Source organism: Coregonus clupeaformis, chromosome 31 (genome assembly GCF_020615455.1).
Source record: "Coregonus clupeaformis isolate EN_2021a chromosome 31, ASM2061545v1, whole genome shotgun sequence".
Taxonomy (NCBI): domain Eukaryota; kingdom Metazoa; phylum Chordata; class Actinopteri; order Salmoniformes; family Salmonidae; genus Coregonus; species Coregonus clupeaformis.
The window spans coordinates 11,271,947-11,297,600 of NC_059222.1; the positions used below are offsets into that span (position 1 = coordinate 11,271,947).

General features: G+C 41.9%; 1 protein-coding gene across 1 annotated transcript in view; it reads right to left on the reverse strand.

Annotated features, from left to right (window-relative positions):
* Positions 1-25,654, reverse strand: part of LOC121547565 (kinesin-like protein KIF19) — an 87,545-nt gene that overhangs the window by 15,344 nt on the left and 46,547 nt on the right. Inside the window, exons 4-12 of the mRNA XM_045209785.1 lie at positions 24,522-24,658; positions 19,329-19,454; positions 15,775-15,969; positions 12,954-13,100; positions 12,607-12,729; positions 12,029-12,185; positions 11,384-11,558; positions 10,960-11,158; positions 5,366-5,636 (exon numbers count right to left, since the gene is read on the reverse strand). Of these exons, the coding sequence (XP_045065720.1) occupies positions 5,366-5,636; positions 10,960-11,158; positions 11,384-11,558; positions 12,029-12,185; positions 12,607-12,729; positions 12,954-13,100; positions 15,775-15,969; positions 19,329-19,454; positions 24,522-24,658 (1,530 nt within the window). The remainder of the gene's footprint in view (positions 1-5,365; positions 5,637-10,959; positions 11,159-11,383; positions 11,559-12,028; positions 12,186-12,606; positions 12,730-12,953; positions 13,101-15,774; positions 15,970-19,328; positions 19,455-24,521; positions 24,659-25,654) is intronic.

Here is a 25,654-nt window from a genome sequence, read left to right on the forward strand (position 1 = left end):
CACTATAGTATTTTTAAAAAGTGGCAATATTTAGAGAATAAAGTGGCAATATTTAGAGAATAAAGTGGCAAAATTTTGAGAATAAAGTCAACATTTTTATAACAAAGTCACAGTTATATTTCAAGATTAACGTACGGTATTTGGTTAAATGCATGTCTCCCTGGCTCCCTGTTGCTGTGCACTCCACTGTTGATGACTTGGTGAAACTATACTTTAGAATTGGCTTTAGTAAGAAGGAAAACTTTGCTCTTTTAGTACATACAGTGTAATAACCCTATTATTATAAGTATTAGGACCTGGATAAGGTTGTGCCACAGATTATTTTCAGAAGGAGGAACTGTGGTTACATACATAGGTAGAGACGGGCTGGTTGTGTGTGTGGGCGGTAAAAGTAGGGGCAAAACAGACAAATGGCCATCAAACTAATGATCCAATACACTTGTTCAAACGCAGTGGTGTAAAGTACTTCAGTAAAAATACTTTAAAGTACTACTTAAGTAGTTTTTTTGAGTATCTGCACTTTACTTTACTATTTATATTTTTGACAACTTTTACTTCACTACATTCCTAAAGAAAATAATTTACTTTTTACTCCATAAATTTTCCCTGACACCCAAAAGTACTGGTTACATTTTGAATGCTTAGCAGCACAGGGAAATGGTCCAATTCACACACTTATCAAGAGAACATCCCTGGTCATCCCCACTGCCTCTGATCTGGTGGACTCACTGAAGATTAAAATGCTTTATTTATAAATGATGTCTGAGTGTTGGAGTGTGCCCCTGGCTTGATATAAGGAATAAGAAAGTATTTATACTTTTGATACTTAAGTATATTTGAGCAATTACATTTAATTTTGATACTTATATATATTTAAAACCAAATACTTTTCGACTTTTACTCAAGTAGTATTTTACTGGGTGACTTTCACTTTAACTTGAGTCATTTTCTATTAAGTATCTTTACTTTTACTCAAGTATGACAATTGAGTACTTTTTCCACCACTGTTCAAATGGGCGTCACTGCTCACACTTATCAATCTAATGATCTAATAACTCTCTCTCACACACACACACACACACACACACACACACACACACACACACACACACACACACACACACTTTCAGACTATGGGCATACACTCTTCTAACGGCAATGGTGAGCACAAACAAAAAACTTTCTTGCCACCGTCACTGAATGCGAAGAGAACTTGGGTTGAGTCCCTGTCAGTCTGCCCTCCGACTCGCTACAACGTTCTGCTACGTAGCCTAGGCGAACACCTTGCATAAAATCTGTCCATAATGACAACTATTAACGACCTTATACATGGTGCTTTACTAACAGTAGTATTTCCCCTTATGGAAATTATCCTTCTAACGACTATAGGCTAGTAGGTTACGTGAGCACACCCAATAAAACACATTTTCTTGGGATCCTGTGTCAAGCTGCTCTCCAAATGTTCTACAACACCGCTATATCCTTCAAGTTGGATGGGTTCCGTAGGTGTACAGAAATCTTTAAGTCATACCACAGATTCTCAATTGGATTGAGGTCTGGGCTTTAACTAGGCCATTCCAAGACATTTAAATGTTTCCCCTTAAACCACACGAGTGTTGCTTTTGCAGTATGCTTAGGGTCTGTCACGATCGTTATAGGATGAAGCGGACCAAGGCGCAGCGTGATATGCGTACATCTTTTAATGAGTACTTTACACAAAATAACAAAACAACAAAACGATACGTGAAGTCTACAGGTTCACCAACACAAACCTATACAGAACAAGATCCCACAATAAACTAGTGCCAACCGGCTGCCTAAGTATGGTTCCCAATCAGAGACAACGAGAATCAGCTGCCTCTGATTGGGAACCACCCTGGCCAACATAGAAAACACGAACTAGAACGAAACATAGAAAATACAACATAGACACTACACACCCTGGCTCAACTTTTAAGAGTCCCCAGAGCCAGGGCGTGACAGGGTCATTGTCCTGCTGGAAGGTGAACCTCCGTCCCAGTCTCAAATCTCTGGAAGACTGAAACAGGTTTCCCTCAATAATTTCCCTGTATTTAGCGGCATCCATCATTCCTTAAATTCTGAACAGTTTCCCAGTCCCTGCCGATGAAAAACATCCCCACAGCATGATGCTGCCACCACCATGCTTCACTGGGGATGGTGTTCTCGGGGTGTTGAGAGGTGTTGGGTTTGCGCCAGACATAGCGTTTTCCTTGATGGCCAAAAAGCTCGATTTTAGTCTCATCTGACCAGAGCACCTTCTTCCATATGTTTGGGGAGTCTCCCACATGCCTTTTGGCGAACACCAAACGTGTTAGCTTATTTCTTTCTTTAAGCAATGGCTTTTTTCTGGCCACTCTTCCGTAAAGCTCAGCTCTGTGGAGTGTACGGCTTAAAGTGGTCCTATGGACAGATACTCCAATCTCTGCTGTGGAGCTTTGCAGCTCCTTCAGGGTTATCTTTGGTCTCTTTGTTGCCTCTCTGATTAATGCCCTCCTTGCCTGGTCCATGAGTTTTGGTGGGCAGACCTCTCTTGGCAGGTTTGGTGTGGTGCCATATTCTTTCCATTTTTTAAATAATGGATTGAATGGTGCTCCGTGGGATGTTCAGAAACTATTTTTTTTATAACCCAACCCTTATCTGTACTTCTCCACAACTTTGTCCCTGACCTGTTTGGAGAGCTCCTTGGTCTTCATGGTGCCGCTTGCTTGGTGGTGCCCCTTGCTTAGTGGTGTTGCAGACTCTGGGGCCTTTCAGAACAGGTGTATATATACTGAGATCATGTGACAGATCATGTGACACTTAGATTGCACACAGGTGGACTTTATTTAATTAATTATGTCACTTCTGAAGGTAATTGGTTGCACCAGATCTTATTTAGGGGCTTCATAGCAAAGGGGGTGAATACATATGCACGCACCACTTTTCCGTTATTTATTTTTTAGAATTTTTTGAAACAAGTTATTTTTTTCATTTCACTTCACCAATATGGACTATTTTGTGTACAGTGGGGGAAAAAAGTATTTAGTTAGCCACCAATTGTGCAAGTTCTCCCACTTAAAAAGATGAGAGGCCTGTAATTTTCATCATAGGTACACGTCAACTATGACAGACAAATTGAGAAAAAAAAATCCTGAAAATCACATTGTAGGATTTTTTATGAATTTATTTGCAAATTATGGTGGAAAATAAGTATTTGGTCACCTACAAACAAGCAAGATTTCTGGCTCTCACAGACCTGTAACTTCTTCTTTAAGAGGCTCCTCTGTCCTCCACTCGTTACCTGTATTAATGGCACCTGTTTGAACTTGTTATCAGTATAAAAGACACCTGTCCACAACCTCAAACAGTCACACTCCAAACTCCACTATGGCCAAGACCAAAGAGCTGTCAAAGGACACCAGAAACAAAATTGTAGACCTGCACCAGGCTGGGAAGACTGAATCTGCAATAGGTAAGCAGCTTGGTTTGAAGAAATCAACTGTGGGAGCAATTATTAGGAAATGGAAGACATACAAGACCACTGATAATCTCCCTCGATCTGGGGCTCCACGCAAGATCTCACCCCGTTGGGTCAAAATGATCACAAGAACGGTGAGCAAAAATCCCAGAACCACACGGGGGGACCTAGTGAATGACCTGCAGAGAGCTGGGACCAAAGTAACAAAGCCTACCATCAGTAACACACTACGCCGCCAGGGACTCAAATCCTGCAGTGCCAGATGTGTCCCCCTGCTTAAGCCAGTACATGTCCAGGCCCGTCTGAAGTTTGCTAAAGTGCATTTGGATGATCCAGAAGAGGATTGGGAGAATGTCATATGGTCAGATGAAACCAAAATATAACTTTTTGGTAAAAACTCAACTCGTCGTGTTTGGAGGACAAAGAATGCTGAGTTGCATCCAAAGAACACCATACCTACTGTGAAGCATGGGGGTGGAAACATCATGCTTTGGGGCTGTTTTTCTGCAAAGGGACCAGGACGACTGATCCGTGTAAAGGAAAGAATGAATGGGTCCATGTATCATGAGATTTTGAGTGAAAACCTCCTTCTATCAGCAAGGGCATTGAAGATGAAACGTGGCTGGGTCTTTCAGCATGACAATGATCCCAAACACACCGCCCGGGCAACGAAGGAGTGGCTTCGTAAGAAGCATTTCAAGGTCCTGGAGTGGCCTAGCCAGTCTCCAGATCTCAACCCCCATAGAAAATCTTTGGAGGGGAGTTGAAAGTCTGTGTTGCCCAGCGACAGCCCCAAAACATCACTGCTCTAGAGGAGATCTGCATGGAGGAATGGGCCAAAATACCAGCAACAGTGTGTGAAAACCTTGTGAAGACTTACAGAAAACGTTTGACCTGTGTCATTGCCAACAAAGGGTATATAACAAAGTATTGAGAAACTTTTGTTATTGACCAAATACTTATTTTCCACCATAATTTTCAAATAAATTCATTAAAAATCCTACAATGTGATTTTCTGGATTTTTTTTCTCTCATTTTGTCTGTCATAGTTGACGTGTACCTATAATGAAAATTACAGGCCTCTCTCATCTTTTTAAGTGGGAGAACTTGCACAATTGGTGGCTGACTAAATACTTTTTTCCCCCACTGTATGTCCATTACATGAAATTCAAATAAAAATTAATTTAAATTACAGGTTGTAATGCAACAAAATAGGAAAAACGCCAAGGGGGATGAATACGTTTGCAAGGCACTGTATGTAACCACACAGACTTAGATAAAATACCTAATCAGAGCCCGTGTGGTTCCTCCTTCCAGGTCCTAATAGGTTAATGGTTATTATGTGGTAAAAGAGAAAGGATTTCCTTTTTACTAAAGCCAATTCTAAAGTATAGTTTCACCAGGTCATCTAACTGCAGGCATTTCAACAGTGGTGTGCACAGCAACAGGGAGCCAGGGAGACATGCAGTTAATCAAATCCCCTACATTAATCTTGAAATATAACTTCGATAGAAGTTTATTCTGGAAATATTGCCACTTTATTCTGGAAATATTGCCACTTTATTCTTGAAATATTGCCACTTTATTCACAAAATTAAATTTAGACTTTATTCTCGAAATATTTCCACTTTATTCATAATATTGCCACTGTTTATTATTTTGTATCTCTTCCCTTGGCATAATACTCTTCCGTACCCAACACTTACATACACAACATTTAATTGTTACACATTCAATCAACCTCACTGCGTTTGCAAGATCACTAAAGTGTGGACCCTGGATAGTGAGTTCTAGATTTCAGACTTCAATATTTTTGAAGAGGAGGTCTATAGCTATTGTAGTAAAAAAAATGAAGTTGTGTTTGTTTACTGTGTTGTTTGAACACACCGTCAATGAACTGTCTCTGCTGCTGGATGATCTCGTCACAGAGGTGGCGGTGCTGCTCGAAGCGCTGCACCACAAAGTTCTTCTGTCGGATCACGTTGTCTTTGAGCAGGGCATGGGACTGCATCTTAGCATTCTCGATCTCCAGCTCGTGGACCTTACAGAGGAGGCCCAGCACCTCCCTCTGCTCCTCGGAGCTCACCCTGCGAGGAAGCAGCTCCTCCAGGCGCCTGGCCCGCTCCCGCAGCTCCACAAAGCGGCTCTCTAGCGACGCCTATAGGACAGGAGGACAAACAGCAGGCAGGGCTCAATGAAATCCTCACCATAGTATGTTCTCATCATGGTACATGTGGGTCTACTGTACAAGTGGAGGCTGGTGGGAGTAGATTAAATGGAATAAACCATTGTAAACCATGTGCTTAATACCGTTCTATTCATTCCAATCCAGCCATGACAATGAGCCTGTCCTCCGATATCTCCTACCACTGGCCACCTCTGTACTGTGCAATAGAGAGCAATAGTAATGGCTGCTTTTTGTATGCAGTAACGGAGGCTAACTCCGCCATGGCTCGTTGGTCAAAGCCTATTGGGAAATTAATGTGAGTTTTGGATAAACACCAAAAATAAGGTATGTGATAAACACAGGTTTAGGAGATCTTATACGTTTTGTTCTATGAGATAACTTAATCAGCTAACGTCACTTTTTGTGAATTCTGAAGCATTTATGTCATCAAAACAAACACATAAAGCGCATAAAGGCTTCATAATTCATAAAGGTCATGTTAACTGACTGATATTACAGTTCCTGTGGGTGGTAGGTAGCCTAGCGGTTAAGAGCATTGGGGCAGTAACCGAAAGGTCGCTGGTTTGAAACCCTGAGCCGGTAAGATGGAAATATCTGCCGTTCTGCCCAAGTGAGTTAACCCCCAACAACTGCTCCCCGGGTGCCGAAGATGTCAATTAAGGCAGCCCCTCGCACCTATCTGATTCAGAGGGGTTGGGTTAAATGTGGAAGACACATTTTGGTTTAATGCATTCAGTTGTACAACTGACTAGGTATTCCCTTTCCCTATAGAAAGTCTATACCTTCTTGAACCTTTTTCAATTTTTTTGCCGTTACAAAGTGGGATTGAAATAGATTCAATTGAAAAGATAATTAGACAAATCTTTTACAAATTAATAAAAATTCACCCCCTTTGCATAAGTATTCACCCCCTTTGTTTAGGCAAACCTAAATTAGTTCAGAAGTACAATGTTGCTTAACAAATCACATAATACGTTATATGGACTCACTCTGTGTGAAATAGTAGGGGTTGACATTACTTTTTAATGACTACCCCTTCGTCTGTCCCTCATACATACAACATCTATAAGGTCCCTCAGTCAAGTTTTGAATTTCAAGCACATATTTAACTACAAAGACCAGGGAGCTTTTTGAAAGCCTCATAAAGAAGGGCAGTGATTGGAAGATGAGTAACAATAACAAATCAGACATTGAATACTCTGCATCATTATGCATGGTCAAGTTAATAATTATGCTGTGGATTATGTATTAAACTATCCAGACACATCAAAGATGCAGACGTCCTTCTGAACTGAGCTGCAGGACAGGAAGGAAACTGCTTAGGGATGTCACCATGAGGCCATTGGTGATGTTAAAACAGCTACAGAGTTCAATAGCTGTGATGGGAGAAAACTGAGGATGGATCAACAACATTGTAGTGACTCCAAAATAATGACCTAAATGACAGAGAGAAAAGAAGAATAAAAATATACCAAAACATGCATATGTCTGCAACAAGGCACTAAAGTAATACGGCAAGCAAAGGAGTACACTATTTGGCCTAAATGCAAAGCCCTATGTTTGGGGCAAATCCAACACAACACATCACTGAGTAACTGCCTTCTTATTTTCAAGCATGGTGGTGGCTGCATCATGGTATGGGTATGCTTGACATCAGCAAAGACTGGGGAGTTTTTCAGGAAGAAAATAAATGGGATGGAGCTAAGCACAGGCAAAATCCTAGAGGAAAGCCTGCTTCAGTCTGCTTTACACCAGATACTGGGAGAGGAATTCACCTTTCAGCAGGACAATAACCTATAACTCAAAGCCAAATCTACACTGGAGTTGCTTACCAAGAAGACAGTGAATGTTCCTGAGTTGCCAAGTTACAGTTCTGACTTAAATCTGATTGAGAATCTATGGCAAGACTTGAAAATTGCTGTCATGATTTCTAACACCTTGACAGAGCTTGAAGAATTTAGAAAATAATAAAATGGTCAAATAATTTTTGCAAACCTCTTATGAGACTTACCCAAGAAGACTCACAGCTGTAATCTTAGTGTTTTATTTTTCATGAATCTTTTTTTGTTTTATTGTATTTTGTGTAGATCGTTGACAAAAAATTACAATTAAATCAATTTTAATCACACGTTGTATACAATAAAATGTTAAGAAATCCAAGGGGGGTGTAGAATTTCTATAGGAACTGTATCTCATAGAACAAAACGTATGCGATCTCCTAAGCCTGTGTTAACCTCTGACCTTATTTTCAGCATTTATAAAAAATAAAATAAAATAAAAACATTCATTTCCCCATAGGCTTTGACCAATGAGCCATGGCTAACTAATTTCCTTTTTTTAGGACTACGAGCTCTATTGTCTAGTTTACAAGGCTATCAATGCCTAGTTTAAAGGTAGACTCAGCAATATGACATAGATGCAGAAAGTACATATTTTTTTGTTGTTGTAACAACTAAGAGCGTTGAAGCGCGGGGCTCTACTTCAAATCAAATCAAAATCAAATCAAATGTATTGGTCACATACACATGGTTAGCAGATGTTATTGCGAGTGTAGCGAAATGCTTGTGCTTCTAGTTCCGACAGTACAGCAATATCTAGCAAGTAATATCTAACAGTTCCACAACAAAAACATAATACACACAAATCTAAGTAAAGGAATGGAATAAGAATATATACATATATGGATGAGCAATGTCATTATCAGAGTGGCATAGTCCAAGATGCAATAGATAGTATAGAATACAGTATATACATATGAGATGGGTAATGCAAGATATGTAAACATTATTAAGATAGTATAGAATACAGTATATACATATGAGATGGGTAATGCAAGATATGTAAACATTAAAGTGGCCTTATTAAAGTGACTAGTGTTCCATTTATTAAAGTGGCCAGTGATTTTCAAGTCTGTATGTAGGCAGCAGCCTCTCTGTGCTAGTGATGGCTGTTTAACAGTCTGATGGCCTTGAGATAGAAGCTGTTTTTCAGTCTCTCGGTCCCAGCTTTGATGCACCTGTACTGTCCTCACCTTCTGGATGATAGCGGGGTGACAGGCAGTGGCTCGGGTGGTAGTTGTCCTTGATTATCTTTTTGGTCTTCCTGTGACATCGGGTGCTGTAGGTGTCCTGGAGGGCAGGTAGTTTGCCCCCGGTGATGTGTTGTGCAGACCGCACCACCCTCTGGAAAGCGCTGCGGTTGTGGGCTGTGCAGTTGCCGTACCTGGCGGTGATACAGCCCGACAAGATGCTCTCAATTGTGCATCTGTAAAAATGTGTGAGGGTTTTAGGTGACAGGCCAGATTTCTTCAGCCTCCTGAGGTTGAAGAGACACTGTTGCGCCTTCTTCACCACACTGTCTGTGTGGGTGGACCATTTCAGTTTGACAGTGATATGTACGCAGAGGAACTTAAAACTTTACACCTTCTCCACTGGTGTCTCGTCGATGTGGATAGGGGGGTGCACCCTCTGCTGTTTCCTGAAGTCCACGATCATCTCCTTTCTTTTTTTGACGTTGAGTGAGAGGTTATTTTCCTGACACCACACTCCGAGAGCCCTCACCTCCTCCCTGTAGGCTGTCTCATCGTTGTTGGTAATCAAGCCTACTACTGTTGTGTCATCTGCAAACTTGATGATTGAGTTGGAGGCGTGCATGGCTATGCAGTCATGGGTGAACAGGGAGTACAGGAGGGGGCTGAGCACACACCCTTGTGGGGCCCCACTGTTGAGGATCAGCAAAGTGGAGATGTTGTTTCCAACCTTCACCACCTGGGGGCAGCCCGTCAGGAAGTCCAGGACCCAATTGCACAGGGGCGGGGTTGAGACCCAGGGCCTCAAACTTGATGATGAGCTTGGAGGGTACTATGGTGTTGAATGCTGAACTATAGTCAATGAACAGCATTCTTACATAGGTATTCCTCCTGTCCAGATGGCATAGGGCAGTGTGCAGTGTGATGGCGATTGCATCATCTGTGGACGTATTGGGCTGGTATGCAAATTGGAGTGGGTCTAGGGTGACAGGTAAGGTGGAGGTGATATGATCCTTGACTAGTCTCTCAAAGCACTTCATGATGACAGAATGAGTGCTACGGGCGATAGTAATTTAGTTCAGTTACCTTTGCATTCTTGGGTACAGGAACAATGGTGGCCATCTTGAAGCATGTGGGGACAGCAGACTGGGATAGGGAGAGATTGAATATGTCCGTAAACACACCAGCCAGCTGGTCTGCGCATGCTCTGAGGACGTGGCAAGGAATACCGTCTGGGCCGGCAGCCTTGCAAGGGTTAACACGTTTAAATGTCTTACGTCGGCCGCGGAGAAGGAGAGCCCACAGTCCTTGGTAGCTGGCCGCGTCGGTGGCACTGTATTATCCTCAAAGCGGGCAAAGAACTTGTTTAGCTTGTCTGGCAGCAAGACGCCGGTGTCCGCGACGTGGCTGGTTTTCCTATTGTAGTCCATGATTGTCTGTAGACCCTGCCACATACGTCTCGTGTCTGAGCCGCTATGTCTGAACCGCTGTTTTGGTCCCGGGGCTATACCACGATCTAACAGCATTAAGCGAACCCATGCACATGTGCAGATACTGTGTGTGACTGTGTAAGAGCGAAGTCTTGCATCTCGCTCATCTCAATATCTGCGGTGCTGCTTGTGGCAACGTCATTTCACTGAGTCTACCTTTAAGATGAGTCTACCTTAAAACAGCTTCTATCTCCAGGCCATGAGACTGTTAAATAGTCACCACTAGCCAGCCTCCGCCCAGTACCCTGCCCTGAACTTTAGTCACTGTTACTAGCCGGCTACCACCCGGTACTCAAACCTGCACCTTAGAGACTGCTGCCCTATGTACATAGTCATTTAACACTGGTCACTTTAAGAATGTTTACATACTGTTTTACCTACCTCATATGTATATACTGTATTCTAGTCATGGCTCATCCTAAATAACTACTGCTGTACACACCTTTTTTATTCATATACTGTCCATAATGTCTATACACACCATCACATACATATATATTTATATTCTGGACTCTAACTTTGCTCTATATTTCTATATTCCTTTATTATTAGTTTTAGGATTTGCGTGTATTGTTTTGTATTGTTAGGTATTACTGCACTGTTGCTAGGAAGCTAGGAACATAAGCATTTCGCTGCACCTGTGATAACATCTGCAAAATATGTGTACACAACCATTTAAATTTGATTTGATTTGAAGCAGGGTAGCCTAAGAGCTGTGTGTGTGTGATTCTGTAGCTCCCTCTAGAGGTGAGAGCAGGGGACTACAGTAACCTACCTTCTGTTTGCGTATCTTCTTCTGTTCAGCCATGAGAGTGACCAGGTTCTCTCTGGCCATGGCTACTTCCTGGGTCTCAGTGCTGTCTGGGGGAGACTCAGGGCAGTCAGAGTCCTTCTCACTCTCCTCCTTACTGAAGCTTTCCTTCCTCCTCTCCGCTCGCCACTTCCTGCGACGACGACTTCGCTCCTGCTCCCAACTACAGGAGGGCACAAACAACAGGTGTTTAGACACACTTATGTTAACTATCACAGTCATTTAACTGCTACAGGTAAAGGCTACAGGTGTAGAGGCAGTGGTATGAGATTATTGTAGGTCACAAATGGTACCCTATTCCCTATATAGAGCCCTATGGGCCCTGGTCATAAGTAGTGCACTATATAGGGAATAGAGTGCCATTTGGGACGCATCCTAAGACACATACTCTGCGATGGTGAGCAGGTGTTTGGAGGTGTCCATCTGGATCTCCATGTTGCTGTTGTCCAGCTCCATCAGGCTCTTCCTGATCTCCATCTGGCTCCTGAAGGCCTCTAGGAGCTGTTCCCTCAGCTGGTCCATCTCTGCCCGGCTTGCCTGCGTGCTGTGGGCCTGCACCTCCGCTACATTGATGTCAGGGGAGGAGAGAAGTTACTGTCTGTTGGAGGCAAACACACACACACACATGTTTTGTTCTTCTGTCCTCGTGGGGACCTAAAATGAATTTCCATTGTGGCGACCTAAAATGAATTTCCATTGTGGGGACCTAAAATGAATTTCCATTGTGGGGACCTAAAATGAATTTCCATTGTGGGGACCTAAAATTAATTTCCATTGAGGGGACCTAAAATTAATTTCCATTCAAAATCCTATTTTCCCTAAACCTAACCTTAACCCTAACCCAAACCCTAACTCCTAAGCTTAAAATGGGGATGTGGGAAATGTCCCCACGAGGCAGAATTTTCCTTGTCTTACTATCCTTGTGGGGACTTTGGGTGATTTTAGGTCCCCACAAAGATAGAAGAACCAACCAACACACGCACTCTGTGAGGAAGCGAGGGAGCAATTAGAGAGGTCAAGGTAAGGTCATTACCCTGGACATGGCGAATGTCAGCTCGGTCAAGGTTGAGCTGACGTCCAGACTGATCAGCGATCTTCTTCTTGAGCCGCTGGATCTCGCTGCGCAGGTCAGAGATTATGTTGGTGTACTGAGCGATGTGGTAGGACACATTCAGCAGGTTCCTCTTCACCTGGAGTGGAGAGAGATAACTGTGTTATAACAGTGTAATAACTGTGTTATAACTGTAATAACTGTGTAATAACATGTTGGTGTACTGGATGATGTAGTAGCACACGTTCAGCAAGGAGGAACCCAATTGATTAACTATGAAGCCTAATGTTGACTGGTTTGGTGCTTTGATATAACTGTGTTATACTGCAGACCTAAAGGCATCTTTAACTTGCTCTTTTGGGGGGTCTAGGCTGGTTGACTGTAAATCACTTTGTGATAACTGTTGAATTAAAAAGGGCTTTTTAAATGACATTTGATTGGTTGATTGATTGATTGATTTTAAAATTGAAAGAGCAGAGAAAAACTTCAGTTGTCCCATACCTCAGCGATGGAGAGAAGACAGAAATGTTTGATGTGCTGTGTGTTGTGTATTAACTCACCCGCGTGCGAATACTTTTGGCACGGTCGGCGTAGCTAAGTGTGTTGCGAGACTCCTCGAAGGCCAGGGAGGCAGGGCTAATGTGGGCTATCATCACTGTGCGACTGTTGCCGCCCAACGAGTCCTGTCAATCAAACACATAAGAACAGGAAGTGAATGAATGCAAGTGGAATGCAGAATAATCTGTCTGAATGATGAAAAAATACAGCAAAAAGTTGCATTGTATTGTACTGTTTTGTATTGTATTGTTTCATATGGTATGGTATGGTATTGTAGTGTAGTGTATTGTATTCATAAAGCACGTGGCAAGTCAGGACAGTTTGTCTTAGAAGGGTTGCCGTACTGTACCTTGAGCAGGCGCGTCAGCTTGCTGTCCCTGTAGTTAATGTATTTGTTGGCGTGTTTCTCACTCAGGGCGTTGATGCAGTTACCCAGAGCCAGGAGGGAGCGGTTGATGTGGGCCCCTTCTTTTAACCTCTGACCTCTGTTCTGTGTCTGGGAGAGCGAGAGGGAGCAGGTTTACTATCTGGCCTCATGTTCCAGACAATCAATTTTGCTGATCAAACTGACTGATCTACAAATAATAAAGAGTGATTATTTAGGATGCAAGGTGATTTGTATGTAGATCAGTCAGTCTGTCTGCACTGCAGTCACTGACGGCAATGTAGTCGATCTTGAACATGCCATTGTCTCCATTTGCTGAGTTCCAGGCCAAGACAGATACTGCCACTGTTAACCAGCAGAGGGCGCTCTAACCTTCCTTTTCTCTCCTCTGCCTGTGACATTGGAAGAGTAGCCAGTAAATAAAATCAGCGTTTTATAACCACTTAGGAGTTACTATGGACAGTGTCAGTGTCATAACACAGTAAGTTTATTATAATGCATTATAAAGGACGTTATTATATATGTATTTTATAGAAAGTGTTACCAGTCTTTCTATTTATAGGTAACTGCCAAAATAAAGGAAACACTTGACTAAATGAGGGATACATTTTAGTCATTTAGCAGACGCTCTTATCCAGAGCGACTTACAGTTAGTGAGTGCATACATTTTCATACTGGTCCCCTGTGGGAATCGAACCCACAACCCTGGCATTGCAAGCGCCATGCTCTACCAACTGAGCTACACGGGACTATACAAAGTATATTGAAAGCAGGTGCTTCCACACAGTCGTGGTTCCTGAGTTAATTAAGCAATTAACATCCCAAACTGCTTAGAGCCATGTATAAAAACTTCCTGTTGCCCATTATTTTAGCTACCATGACTAGAAGAAGAGATCTCAGTGACTTTGAAAGAGGTGTCTCAAAGGAGCATAGGGGGTTTAAAGTGTGTGAGTGTGTATCTCAGTCACCAGATTGCAACCCAATTGAACACTTATGGGAGATTCTGGAGTGGTGCCTGAGACAGTTTTTTTCACCACCTTCAATAAAACAGCAAATGATGGAATTTCTTGTGGAAGAATGGTGTCGCATCCCTCCAATAGACTTCCAGACATTTGTAGAATCTATACCAAGGTGCATTGAATCTATTCTGGCGGCTCGTGGTGGCCTAATGCCCTATTAAAACACTTTATGTTGGTGTTTCCTTTATTTTGGCTGCTACCAGTACATCTTTACTCTCTAACTCAAGAGAAAATATCCCTTCAAAAGAGGTAGTGCCCCCTCTATTCTCTGTATCTAAAAAGACTGGTGGCCTTTAGGCTATGGTATACATCCATTGAAGAGCCTAGCTGGTTAACCTTTCTAAAGGTTTCCATGGTAAATAACTGTTCTCTCCGTTCAGACATGATTGCATGTTTTTCACATGGCTACGTCCCAAATGGCACCCTATTCCCTGTATAGTACACTACTTTTGATCAGAGCCCTACGGGCCCTGGTCAAAAGTAATGCACACAATATAGGGAATAGGGTGCCATTTGGGACGTACCCATGGTGTATAGGAGGTCTGGCTGGTTTAATATGGATGCTAATCTAACAACATTCATCATGAATGACATGTCAATGTCTGTGTTGGTTAAGCGCTTCGCCTTAATTAGAATGTCTACAGGAAGCTGCAGCAACTAATTGGAGAAGCAAATGGCTAATATGAAGCCTTCAGTGTTCATGGGAAAAATGTAAAGTATAACAAATGTGAAAAGGCTGGCAATTGTTTGAAAACTTTAGTACATGCCCTATGTTCCTCCAGGAATGAAGATAATGAAGTAATAAGTAAGTAAATCTGAAAAATATTTATAGTTAACACTTTTGTGTCATATACTGTGTCACAAACGACCCCAACTAGTTCACATAATACATTGTCTGCGTCCCAAATGGCATTCTATTTCCTTTATAGTGCACTACTTTTTGACCAGGGCCCATGGCTCAAAAGTAGTGCACTATAGGGAATAGGGTTAGGGTGCCATTTGGGATGCAAACATTCTGTTGGCAGACTCCAATTGCAATCTGTTCAACAAAAGTGACCAGCACCATAAAACTGTGCTATAAAAGTCAGCACCATATCAACTATATAAGCCATTTAGTAATCGTTTATAACCCTGGCATAAGGAAGACGTTGATAGACGGTCAACAGTAAGAATTACATAAGCGGTGCCAACTATATGGACATTAACCCCTTCTTTCCCTCAATGGTGGGCCAATCATGGTCTAGAATGTAAATGTATGGTGCTTTACACTGTGAAGGGCCTTTATTAAAGTGTCCTATAAACCTCAGGGCTGCATACAAATGGCACCCTATTCCCTACATAGTGCACTACTTTTTGATGAGGGCCCTATGGATGTTAGAGCAAATATAGGGATTAGAGAGCCATTTGGGATGCAGACTTGAGGTTTATAGGTTATCCAGTTCCCTCTAGGAGAGATTAATAGCAGGGACGGGGCTGATAAAGTGACAAAAACAGTGTCCCTATGTACTGTCGTAAAACATGGCTGTCAAACAACCCAGAGGGGACAAACACACAGAGAGGACCAACTCCCCCCCCCCCCACACACACACACACACACACACACACACACTGTAATGTCTGGGAGGAGACTGTGCTGTTATGTCATGGACACAAGTAACAGATCATAACAAGAGGTGAAAAGAGGACCCAGAAACAGGTATGTTTGCAGACAAATGCATGCACACACACACACACACACACACACAAAAGCACACATACTTTTGTACCTGTGAGGCTCGTTCGGAGCCAGCGAGGTCGATCATGAAGAGGCGTGCGAAGCGGACCTCCTGTAGAAGGTCTCGACAGCGGCTCGTCTGCCTGACAGCCACCTGCAACACGGCGTGGGACCGGGACGATGTCTGGTTGGCTGCCGTGGGCTCTTGGGTACGCTGCTTATTACCCTTCATCAGCAGCTCCATGATCTGGCAGGAACACAGTCATTAAGCTTTATGTAGATTTAATGTAATGTTTATGACGTGCTCGTAGATGTGTTATGTACACTCAAAAAAATGCTGGATTAAAAACAACTCAGCGCTGGGTACATAGTGGACAGAACACTCGTTGGGTTATTTTGAAACAGCCAGTTGGGTCACTTATATGTTTGTTTTCTTTGAGGCATGGCTTAGTAGGGGCATGGCATTCGGATAGTTATTGTTGGCCACCCGTGTCTTCACTGACATTTTCAAAATGTCCCTGACTGAGTCTGTAATACCAACATGTTTCAAGAAGACCACCATAGACCCTGTGCCCAAGAACACTAAGATAACCTGCCTAAATGACTACCGACACAGTAGCACTCACGTCTGTAGCCATGAAATGCTTTGACCCTGCCAAGCCGCACTGCTTCTTGACACACTGCTCGCTTAACCCGGAAGCCAGCCGCACCAATGTGTCGGAGGAAACACTGTCCAGCTGGCGACTGAAGTCAGCTTGCAGGCACCCGGCCCGCCACAAGGAGTCGCTAGAGTGCAATGGAACAAGGAAATCCCGGCCGGCCAAACCCTCCCCTAACCCGGACGACGCTGGGCCAATTGTGCACCACCTCAAGGGTCTCCCGGTCACGGCCGGCTGTGACACAGCCTGGGATCGAACCGCTGCAAACCTTGGGAGGCCTCAGATGGTTCTTTTTGGCCACCCGTTAGAGTAAATGTCATTCATGTTCATCATATTACATTTCTATTTTCTTTCAATATTGTTGCACATTACATACAGTACCAGTCAAAAGTTTGGACACGCCTACTCATTCAAGGGTTTTTCTTTATTTTTACTATTTTCTACATTGTAGAATAATAGTTAAGACATCAAAACTATGAAATAACACATATGGAATCATGTAGTAAGCAGAAAGGTGTTTAAACAAATCAAAATATATTTTATATTTGAGATTCTTCAACGTAGAAGTTTCTTCAAAGCCTTGATGACAGCTTTGCACACTCTTGGCATTCTCTCAACCAGCTTCACCTGGAATGCTTTTCCAACAGTCTTGAAGGAGTTCCCACATATGCTGAGCACTTGTTGGCTGCTTTTCCTTCACTCTGCGGTCCAACTCATCCCAAACCATCTCAATTGGGTTGAGGTCGGGTGATTGTTGAGGCCAGGTCATCTGATGCAGCACTCCATCACTCTTCTTCGTGGTAAAACAGCCCTTACACAGCCTGGAAGTGTGTTGGGTCATTGTCCTGTTGAAAAACAAATGATAGTCCACTAAGAGCAAACCAGATGGGTTGGCATATCGCAGCAGAATGCTGTGGTAGCCATGCTGGTTAAGTGTGCCTTGAATTCTAAATAAATCACAGACGGTGTCACCAGCAAAGCATCCCCACACCATCACACCTCCTCCTCCATGCTTCACGGTGGGAACCACACATGCGGAGATCATCCGTTCACCTACTCTGCGTCTCACAAAGACACGGCGGTTGGAACCAAACATCTCCAATTTGTACTCCAGACCAAAGGACACATTTCCACCGGTCTAATGTCCATTGCTCGTATTTCTTGGCCCAAGCAAGTCTCTTCTTATTATTGGTGTCCTTTAGTAGTGGTTTCTTTGCAACAATTCGACCATGAAGGCCTAATTCACGCAGTCTCCTCTGAACAGTTGATGTTGAGATGTGTCTGTTACTTGAACTCTGTGAAGCATTTATTTGGGCTGCAATCTGAGGCTGGTAACTCTAATGAGCGTATCCCTTGCAGCAGAGGTAACTGTGGGTCTTCCTTTCCTCTGGCGGTCCTCATTAGAGCCAGTTTCATCATAGCGCTTAATGTTTTTTGCGACTGCACTTGAAGAAACGTTCAAAGTTCTTGAAATGTTCCAGATTGACTGACCTTCATGTCTTAAAGTTATGATGGACTGTCATTTCTCTTTGCTTATTTGAGCTGTTCTTGCCATTATATGGGCTATCTTCTGTATACCACCCCTACCTTGTCACAACACAACTGATTGGCTCAAACGCATTAAGAAGGAAAGAAATTCCACAAATTAACTTTTAACAAGGCACACCTGTTAATTGAAATGCATTCCAGGTGACAACTCATGAAGCTGGTTGAGAGAATGCCAAGAGTGTGCAAAGCTGTCATCAAGGCAAAGGTTGGCTATTTGAAGAATCTCAAATATAAAATATATTTTGATTTGTTTAACACGTTTTTGGTTACTACATGATTCCATATGTGTTATTTCATAGTTTTGATGTCTTCACTATTATTCTACAACGTAGAAATTAGTAAAAAAAAATAAAGAAAACCCCTTGAATGAGTAGGTGTGTCCAAACTTTTGACTGGTAATGTATTTTAACGAACATTTACTAACAGTATTATTTAAATATTATAACAAAGTGGCATAGGCTCCAGGAATTCATACTCTTGCGTAAGACTCATAAAAGAACAAAAGTGTCAGTGCTCAACCTTAACATGTGATGACAATACAACAGAACATGAACCGGAATGACAGTTACACTATATATACAAAAGTATGTGGACACCCCTTCAAATTAGTGGATTCGGCTATTTCAGCCACACCCGTTGCCATGCAATCTCCATAGACAAACATTGGCAGTAGAATGGCCTTACTGAAGAGCTCAGTAACTTTCAACATGGCACCATCACAGGATGCCACCTTTCCAACAAGTCAGTTCATCAAATTTCTGCCCTGCTAGAGCTTTCCCCGGTCAACTGAAAGTGCTGTTATTGTGAAAAGGAAACGTCTAGGAGCAACAACGGCTCAGCCACGAAGTGGTAGGTCACACAAGCTCACAGAACGGTACCGTCTGTCCTTGGTTGCAACACTCACCACCAAGTTCCAAACTGCCTCTGGAACCAACATCAGCACAAGAACTGTTCGTCGGGAGCTTAATGAAATGGGTTTTCATGGCCGAGCAGCCGCACACAAGCCTAAGAACACCATGCGCAATGCCAAGCGTCGGCTGGAGTGGACTTTTGGTAATGTAGTGTACTCTCGCAGGTGGCCAAAAATAACTATTTGAAAGCCACACCCCTACTAAGCCATGCCCCCAGTCTTCTGATCTGACCCGGTGGTCATAGCTCAATAACCCAACAACCCAACTAAGTGACCCAACTGGCTGGGTCAAAATAACCCAACATATGTTCTGTCCAATATTTACCCAAATTGAGTTGTTTTTTAACCCAGCATTTTTTCAAGTGTAGGCTTCATAATATACAATATCCTGATTTAGAATAATGTATGGATTGTGTATGTGTTTTATGTACTGTATAGTGTGTGATCTTGTAAAGCATGGAATAAGTGTTCCCAGGTGTGAACGCTCACCTCTCGGGCGTTGATAGTGGAGACCTCTGTGATGCCAGCCACCTGGATCTCTCCTTTAGAGTCCTCTCTCAGGTCCAGGAACCCAGAGGACGGGTTGAGAAGGTCCCGGATCATCTCGTTGTAGATCTGGGAACACAACACAGGGAATGGTCAGGGGAGTCAGGAAGTTTCTCCTCAGCTTCCAAATCAAATCTCAAAAGCTCAACATCCAAGGAATTGTTAGATCAAATTAATTCTCATATCCAAGGAATTGTTATAGTGACAGTTGGGAGAAACATGAGTTAAGATTCCATTGGGGAGTTTTCTTTTGGAGTTGATGACACAATGGTTTTGGGACACTACCAGTCAAAAGTTTGGACACATCTACTCATTCAATGGTTTTTCTTTATTTTTTACTATTTTCTACATTGTAGAATAATAGTGAAGACATCAAAACTATGAAATAAAGTGTTAAACAACTCAAAATATATTTTATATTTGAGATTCTTCAAATAGCCACCCTTTGCCTTGATGACAGCTTTGCACACTCTTGGCATTCTCTCAACCAGCTTCATGAGGTAGTCACCAGGAATCCATTTAAATTAACAGGTGTGCCTTCTTAAAAGTTAATTTGAGGAATTTTTTCCGTCTTAATAAGTTTGAGCCAATCAGTTGTGTTGTGACAAGGTAGGGGTGGTATACAGAAGATAGCCTTATTTGGTAATAGACCAAGTCCATATTATGGCAAGAACAGCTCAAATAAGCAAAGAGAACATTTCAAGAACATTGAAAGTTTCTTCAAGTGCAGTCGCAAAAACCATTAAGCGCTATGATGAAACTGGCTCTCACGAGGACCGCCACAGGAATGGAAGACCCAGAGTTACCTCTGCTGCAAGGGATACGTTCATTAGAATTACCAGCCTCAGAAATTGCAGCCCAAATAAATGCTTCACAGAGTTCAAGTAACAGACACATCTCAACATCAACTGTTCAGAGGGGACTGTGTGAATCAGGCCTTCATGGTCGAATTGCTGCAAAGAAACCACTACTAAAGGACACCAATAATAAAAAGAGACCTGTTGGGCCAAGAAACACGAACAATGGACTTTAGACAGGTGGAAATTTGTCCTTTGGTCTGGAGTCCAAATTGGAGATTTTTAGTTCAAACCGCTGTGTCTTTGTGAGACTCGGTGTGGGTGAACGGATGATCTCCGCATGTGTAGTTCCCACCGTAAAGCATGGAGGAGGAGGTTTTATGGTGTGGGGGTGCTTTGCTGGTGACACTGTCTGTGATTTATTTAGAATTCAAGGCACACTTAACCAGCATGGCTACCACAGCATTCTGCAGCGATACGCCATCCCATCAGGTTTGGGCTTAGTGGGACTATCATTTGTTCTTCAACAGGACAATGACCCAACACACCTCCAGGCTGTGTAAGGGCTATTTTACCAAGAAGGAGAGTGATGGAGTGCAGCATCAGATGACCTGGCCTCTACAATCCCCCGATCTCAACCCAATTGAGATGGTTTGGGATGAGTCGGATGGCAGAGTGAAGGAAAAGCAGCCAACATGTGCTCAGCATATGTGGGAACTCCTTCAAGACTGTTGGAAAAGCATTCCAGGTGAAGCTCGTTAAGAGAATGCCAAGAGTGTGCAAAGCTGTCAACAAGGCAAAGGGTGGCTATTTGAAGAATCTCAAATATAAAATATATTTTGATTTGTTTAACACTTTTTTGGTTACTGCATGATTCCATATGTGTTATTTCATAGTTTTGATGTATTCACTGTTATTCTACAATGTAAAAAATAGTAAAAAAACACTTGAATGAGTAGGTGTGTCCAAACCTTTGACTGGTACTGTACATGGAAAATACCTCCTGCAAAGTATATACACTTGAAAGGTCTAAAACTAGTACTGTACATAAACTCTTTTGTTGTTTTACTAACTCCTAATTTAGCTAGCCCAACTTGTTCTGTGACAGTCTGTCGTCAGCAGCTCAAGTTGCTTTCATACAGGCTGATCATTCTGTGTTGACTGTGATTTCATGTGGAGAGCTCTTATCCCCACATCAACAAAGTGACAACCAGGAAGAGAGAGAGAGAGAGAGAGAGAGAGAGAGAGAGAGAGAGAGAGAGAGAGAGAGAGAGAGAGAGAGAGAGAGAGAGAGAGAGAGAGAGAGAGAGAGAGAGAGAGAGAGAGAGAGAGAGAGAGAGAGAGAGAGAGAGAGAGAGAGAGAGAGAGAGAGAGAGAGAGAGAGAGAGAGAGAGAGAGAGAGAGAGAGAGAGAGAGAGAGAGAGAGAGAGAGAGAGAGAGAGAGAGAGAGAGAGAGAGAGAGAGAGAGAGAGAGAGAGAGAGAGAGAGAGAGAGAGAGAGAGAGAGAGAGACCACTTGGAGACTTGGGATAGACTGGGATGTGTGGCAGCAGGGGAGGTTAGAACATAGTGTGCAAGTAAAGAAAACAAAACACTTCTCTCCTGCAGAGTAGGCTATCCTTGTTCATAACCAACCCCAGAACCACTCTAAACTCACTTAAGGGGAAATAATGATTGAGACAGACAGGAGAGTGTTTATCCAGTTATTCTTACCATCTAAACTCTTTCAGTTCAGGTGAAGGGGAAAAACACATCTCCTCTCATTAGGGTAGTAACATATGAAGACAGGGTAAAAACATAGGAGCTTTTCATAGAATAGAATAGAAGCTGAACTAAGTGCATGGGTGTTAAATGAGCAAGTGTGTGTATGCATGTGTTCTTGTGTGCATATTTGTAATTAGTTTATGTTTGTGTAATAACAGGTTAAACAGGAGGCTGATTTGAAAGAGAAAGGCAGCAGAGAGAGCAGATGTGAGTATGGTTTTAGCAGTGCTATAAAACACCACTGAACCTCTCTGTGTAGTGATAGGAGGACTGAAAGAGGGCAACAGCAGGCAGCAGGTTGCTCCCTAGAGGCCAACAAGACAAACACACACGATGTCACAGTCCAGCCATCACAGAGCTGGACAGGACTACAGTACGAAACGTATGCTACGGGCATCCAGTGTTACCTTCAACTTTATTAATCATGTGTTGCTACTCTCTACTACTGCACCCACTCATTTATTGCAGAATATTTTGTAAAATAATAGCTTGTAGAATAGCTTGTAGTAGAAGCACAAAGTAGCGAGTGTCAAACTTCAAACCAATGGCATTGTGCCCTTTGTATGTCTTACGCATTCTGCAATCAACGCTCATTTCTTCCAAACACAAGGACTGTCGCTCATTCTACTCTAGAAATATTTTTCTGGTGTATGTCTTTGGCTGATTGAGCGTTCTCTCCATTTTTGTTCTTTTTAATAAAGAGCTGTCTATCATCTGTCACTTTCTTTCTCTTTCTACCTAGATGAAGATAGGATGAACAACTTAGAATGAATCTCTGCATGCGTCACTGTTTGCTTAGAAGGAATACCACTATGTTAATAATAAGCCATAATCATGAGAAGGTTGCTACATCACTCCTTGTCAAGGTTTCTTTTCATTATGGTGATTGTTCCTGGAAAGAAATTGGGAATTAAGTGTACAAAAGAAGCACAATGGGAAGCTACGCTTGCATACAAAAGGAACCACTTTCAAATACTGACAAAGTAGTCAATAAGTATTCAACCCCTTTGTTATGGCAAACCTAAATAAGTTCAGGAGTAAAAATGTGCCTAACAAGTCACATAATAAGTTGCATGGACTCACTCGGTGCCCTAACAAAAAATGTATCAACCCCTACAGGCATCCTTCCTCACTCAGTTGCCAAAGAGGAAGGAAATCGCTCAGGGATTTCACCATGAGGCCAATGGTGACTTTAAAACAGTTTTTGGCTGTGATAGGAGAAAACTGAGGATGGATCAATAACATTGTAGTTACACCACAATACTAACCTAATTGACAGAGTGAAAATAAGGAAGCCTGTACTGAATAAAAAATATTCCAAAACATGCATCCTATTTGCAACAAGGCAAACGCAATTAAGTTTTTGTCCTGAATACAAAGTGATACGTTTGGGGCAAATCCAATACAACACATTACTGAGTACCACTCTCCATATTTCCAAGCATAGTGGTGGCTGGATCATGTTATGGGTATGCTTGTAATCGTTAAGGACTGGGGAGTTTTTCAGGATAAAAAAGAAATGGAATGAAGCTAAGCACAGGTTTAGTCTGCTTTCCACCAGACACTGGGAGATTAATTAACCTTTTAGCAGGACAATAACCTAAAATACAAGGTCAAATCTACACTGGAGTTGCTTACCAAGAAGACAGTGAATGTTCCTGAGTAGCCAAGTTACAGTTTTGACTTAAATCTACTTGAAAATCTATGGCAAGACAAGAAAATGGTTGTCTAACAATGATCAACAGAGTTTGAAGAATTTTTTAAAGAATAATGGGCAAATGTTGCACAATCCAGGTGTGGAAAGCTCTTAGAGACTTACCCAGAAAGACTCACAGCTGTAATCGCTGCCAAAGATGCTTCAACAAAGTATTGACTCAGGGGTGTGAATACTTATGTAAATGAGATATTTCTGTATTTCATTTTCAATAAATTTGAAAAACTGTCTAAAAAACATGTTTTCAATGTTTTATATTCAGGCTGTAACACAACAAAATGTGGAATAAGTGAAGGGGTATGAATACTTTCTGAAGCCACTGTATGTAATCAAGATATATTAGTGGTTTATTTTTCATATTTTGTTTTACAAATGTTTTTCTTCCACTTTGACATTACAGAGTATTGTGTGTAGATTGTTGACAATTAAATCTATTTCAATTCCACCTTGTAACACAACAAAATGTGGAAAAAGTGAAGGGGTGTGAATACTTTCTGAAGGCACTGTATCTGCATGACTATCAACATGAACTGTTAAATAAACAGAAATGCAGTTGTGGTTATAAGTTAGTATACTATATGGCACTACATCACTGTTGATGACCTTAGCTGAACTGAAAGCCTTGTGGGTCAGGTGATAGGGCAGTTTGTTATAGCACAAGTAGGCTGCTGACAGCTGTGTTAGATGTGTGTTATTAGACATGTTGTCAGGGTATTCCTAAGAGAAATAATGGCAGACACAGGTTGCGTCCCAAAATAGCATCCTATTCCCTATATAGTGTACTACTTTTGAAATGTAGTGCACTATATAGGGAATTGGGTGTCATTTGGAAAGCAGAAATAGACACAGTATGTATTCTCACCTCCAGGTATGACATGGAGATGTTGTACTGCATGTCATCGCTGGTCTCCTCGATGGCTTTGAACAGGTCATTTAGAGTCCTTACGTAAATCCCTGGTTCCCTGTCCGTCCCCAACATAGTGTACGTCTTCCCACAACCTGAGCACAGACACACACGCACACACACAAAGAGGGAAAATATGCACAATTACAGTTTGCAGTTTGAGTTGAAGGGGAAAATAGTATCAATACCAAACAACTTGATCATTGAATAGTGTCAATTTCAGTGTCATTACTATATTTTTCTGCAAGCTAACTGTAAGTCGCTCTGTATAAGAGCGTCTGCTAAATGACTAAAATGTAAATGTAAAATGTAAGATCAGTTCACTTAAAGGAGAAGTTTTCTTCTTTACTCCAAATCTACATTTTTTATGTCAATGGTATCCCAGCTAGCACATCTGGTTCTTTGGAAGTTGTGGGAACGTATGTTTTTGGTTTCCCATTGGTTCTGGGAACGAAGTCGTAAGTTTCCTGATCGGTAAAACTGAACGTTTTTTTAACGTTCTGAGAACGAAAGTGAACATTTCACCTGTTCTGGGAACATACATTTTTTGGTTGCAAGGAGGATCTGAGAACGTTTTACTATATTTTCCTGGGAAGTTTTATTAATGTTCTGAGAACGGAAATTATAGGTAATTTGAAGGTAATTAAATAATGTTCTGAGAACATTTTTCTGTTTCTTTTAATAACACTGCTAGCTTAGGTTAACTGTTTTGAACACAGATAGGACAATTGGAAATTAATTTTCGTAGGCATTAATCAGGCAAACACATTTATTTTTTATTGTGGCATGGCATCAGTGAGATTCAAACCTATGATCTTAATTTCTTAATGCCATAGTTTTTTTACTCATACCAAGCTGTTCATTTTAGTCTATTCAAATAGACCCCATTTCAAAGGAAACTTGCACTCATTAAGATCAGTTATGACCAATTAGAAGGCGCGGCCAACACACTTGAACACACTTAACAAGATAGAGGATAGAGAGTTTTGTTGACGCTGAGAACGGAATGACTGTGTTTTTAAATAACATTCTCAGAACGTTCTTTGAACATTACTAATGTATTGTTGTGTTTTTTATGGTAAGTTTTCTTA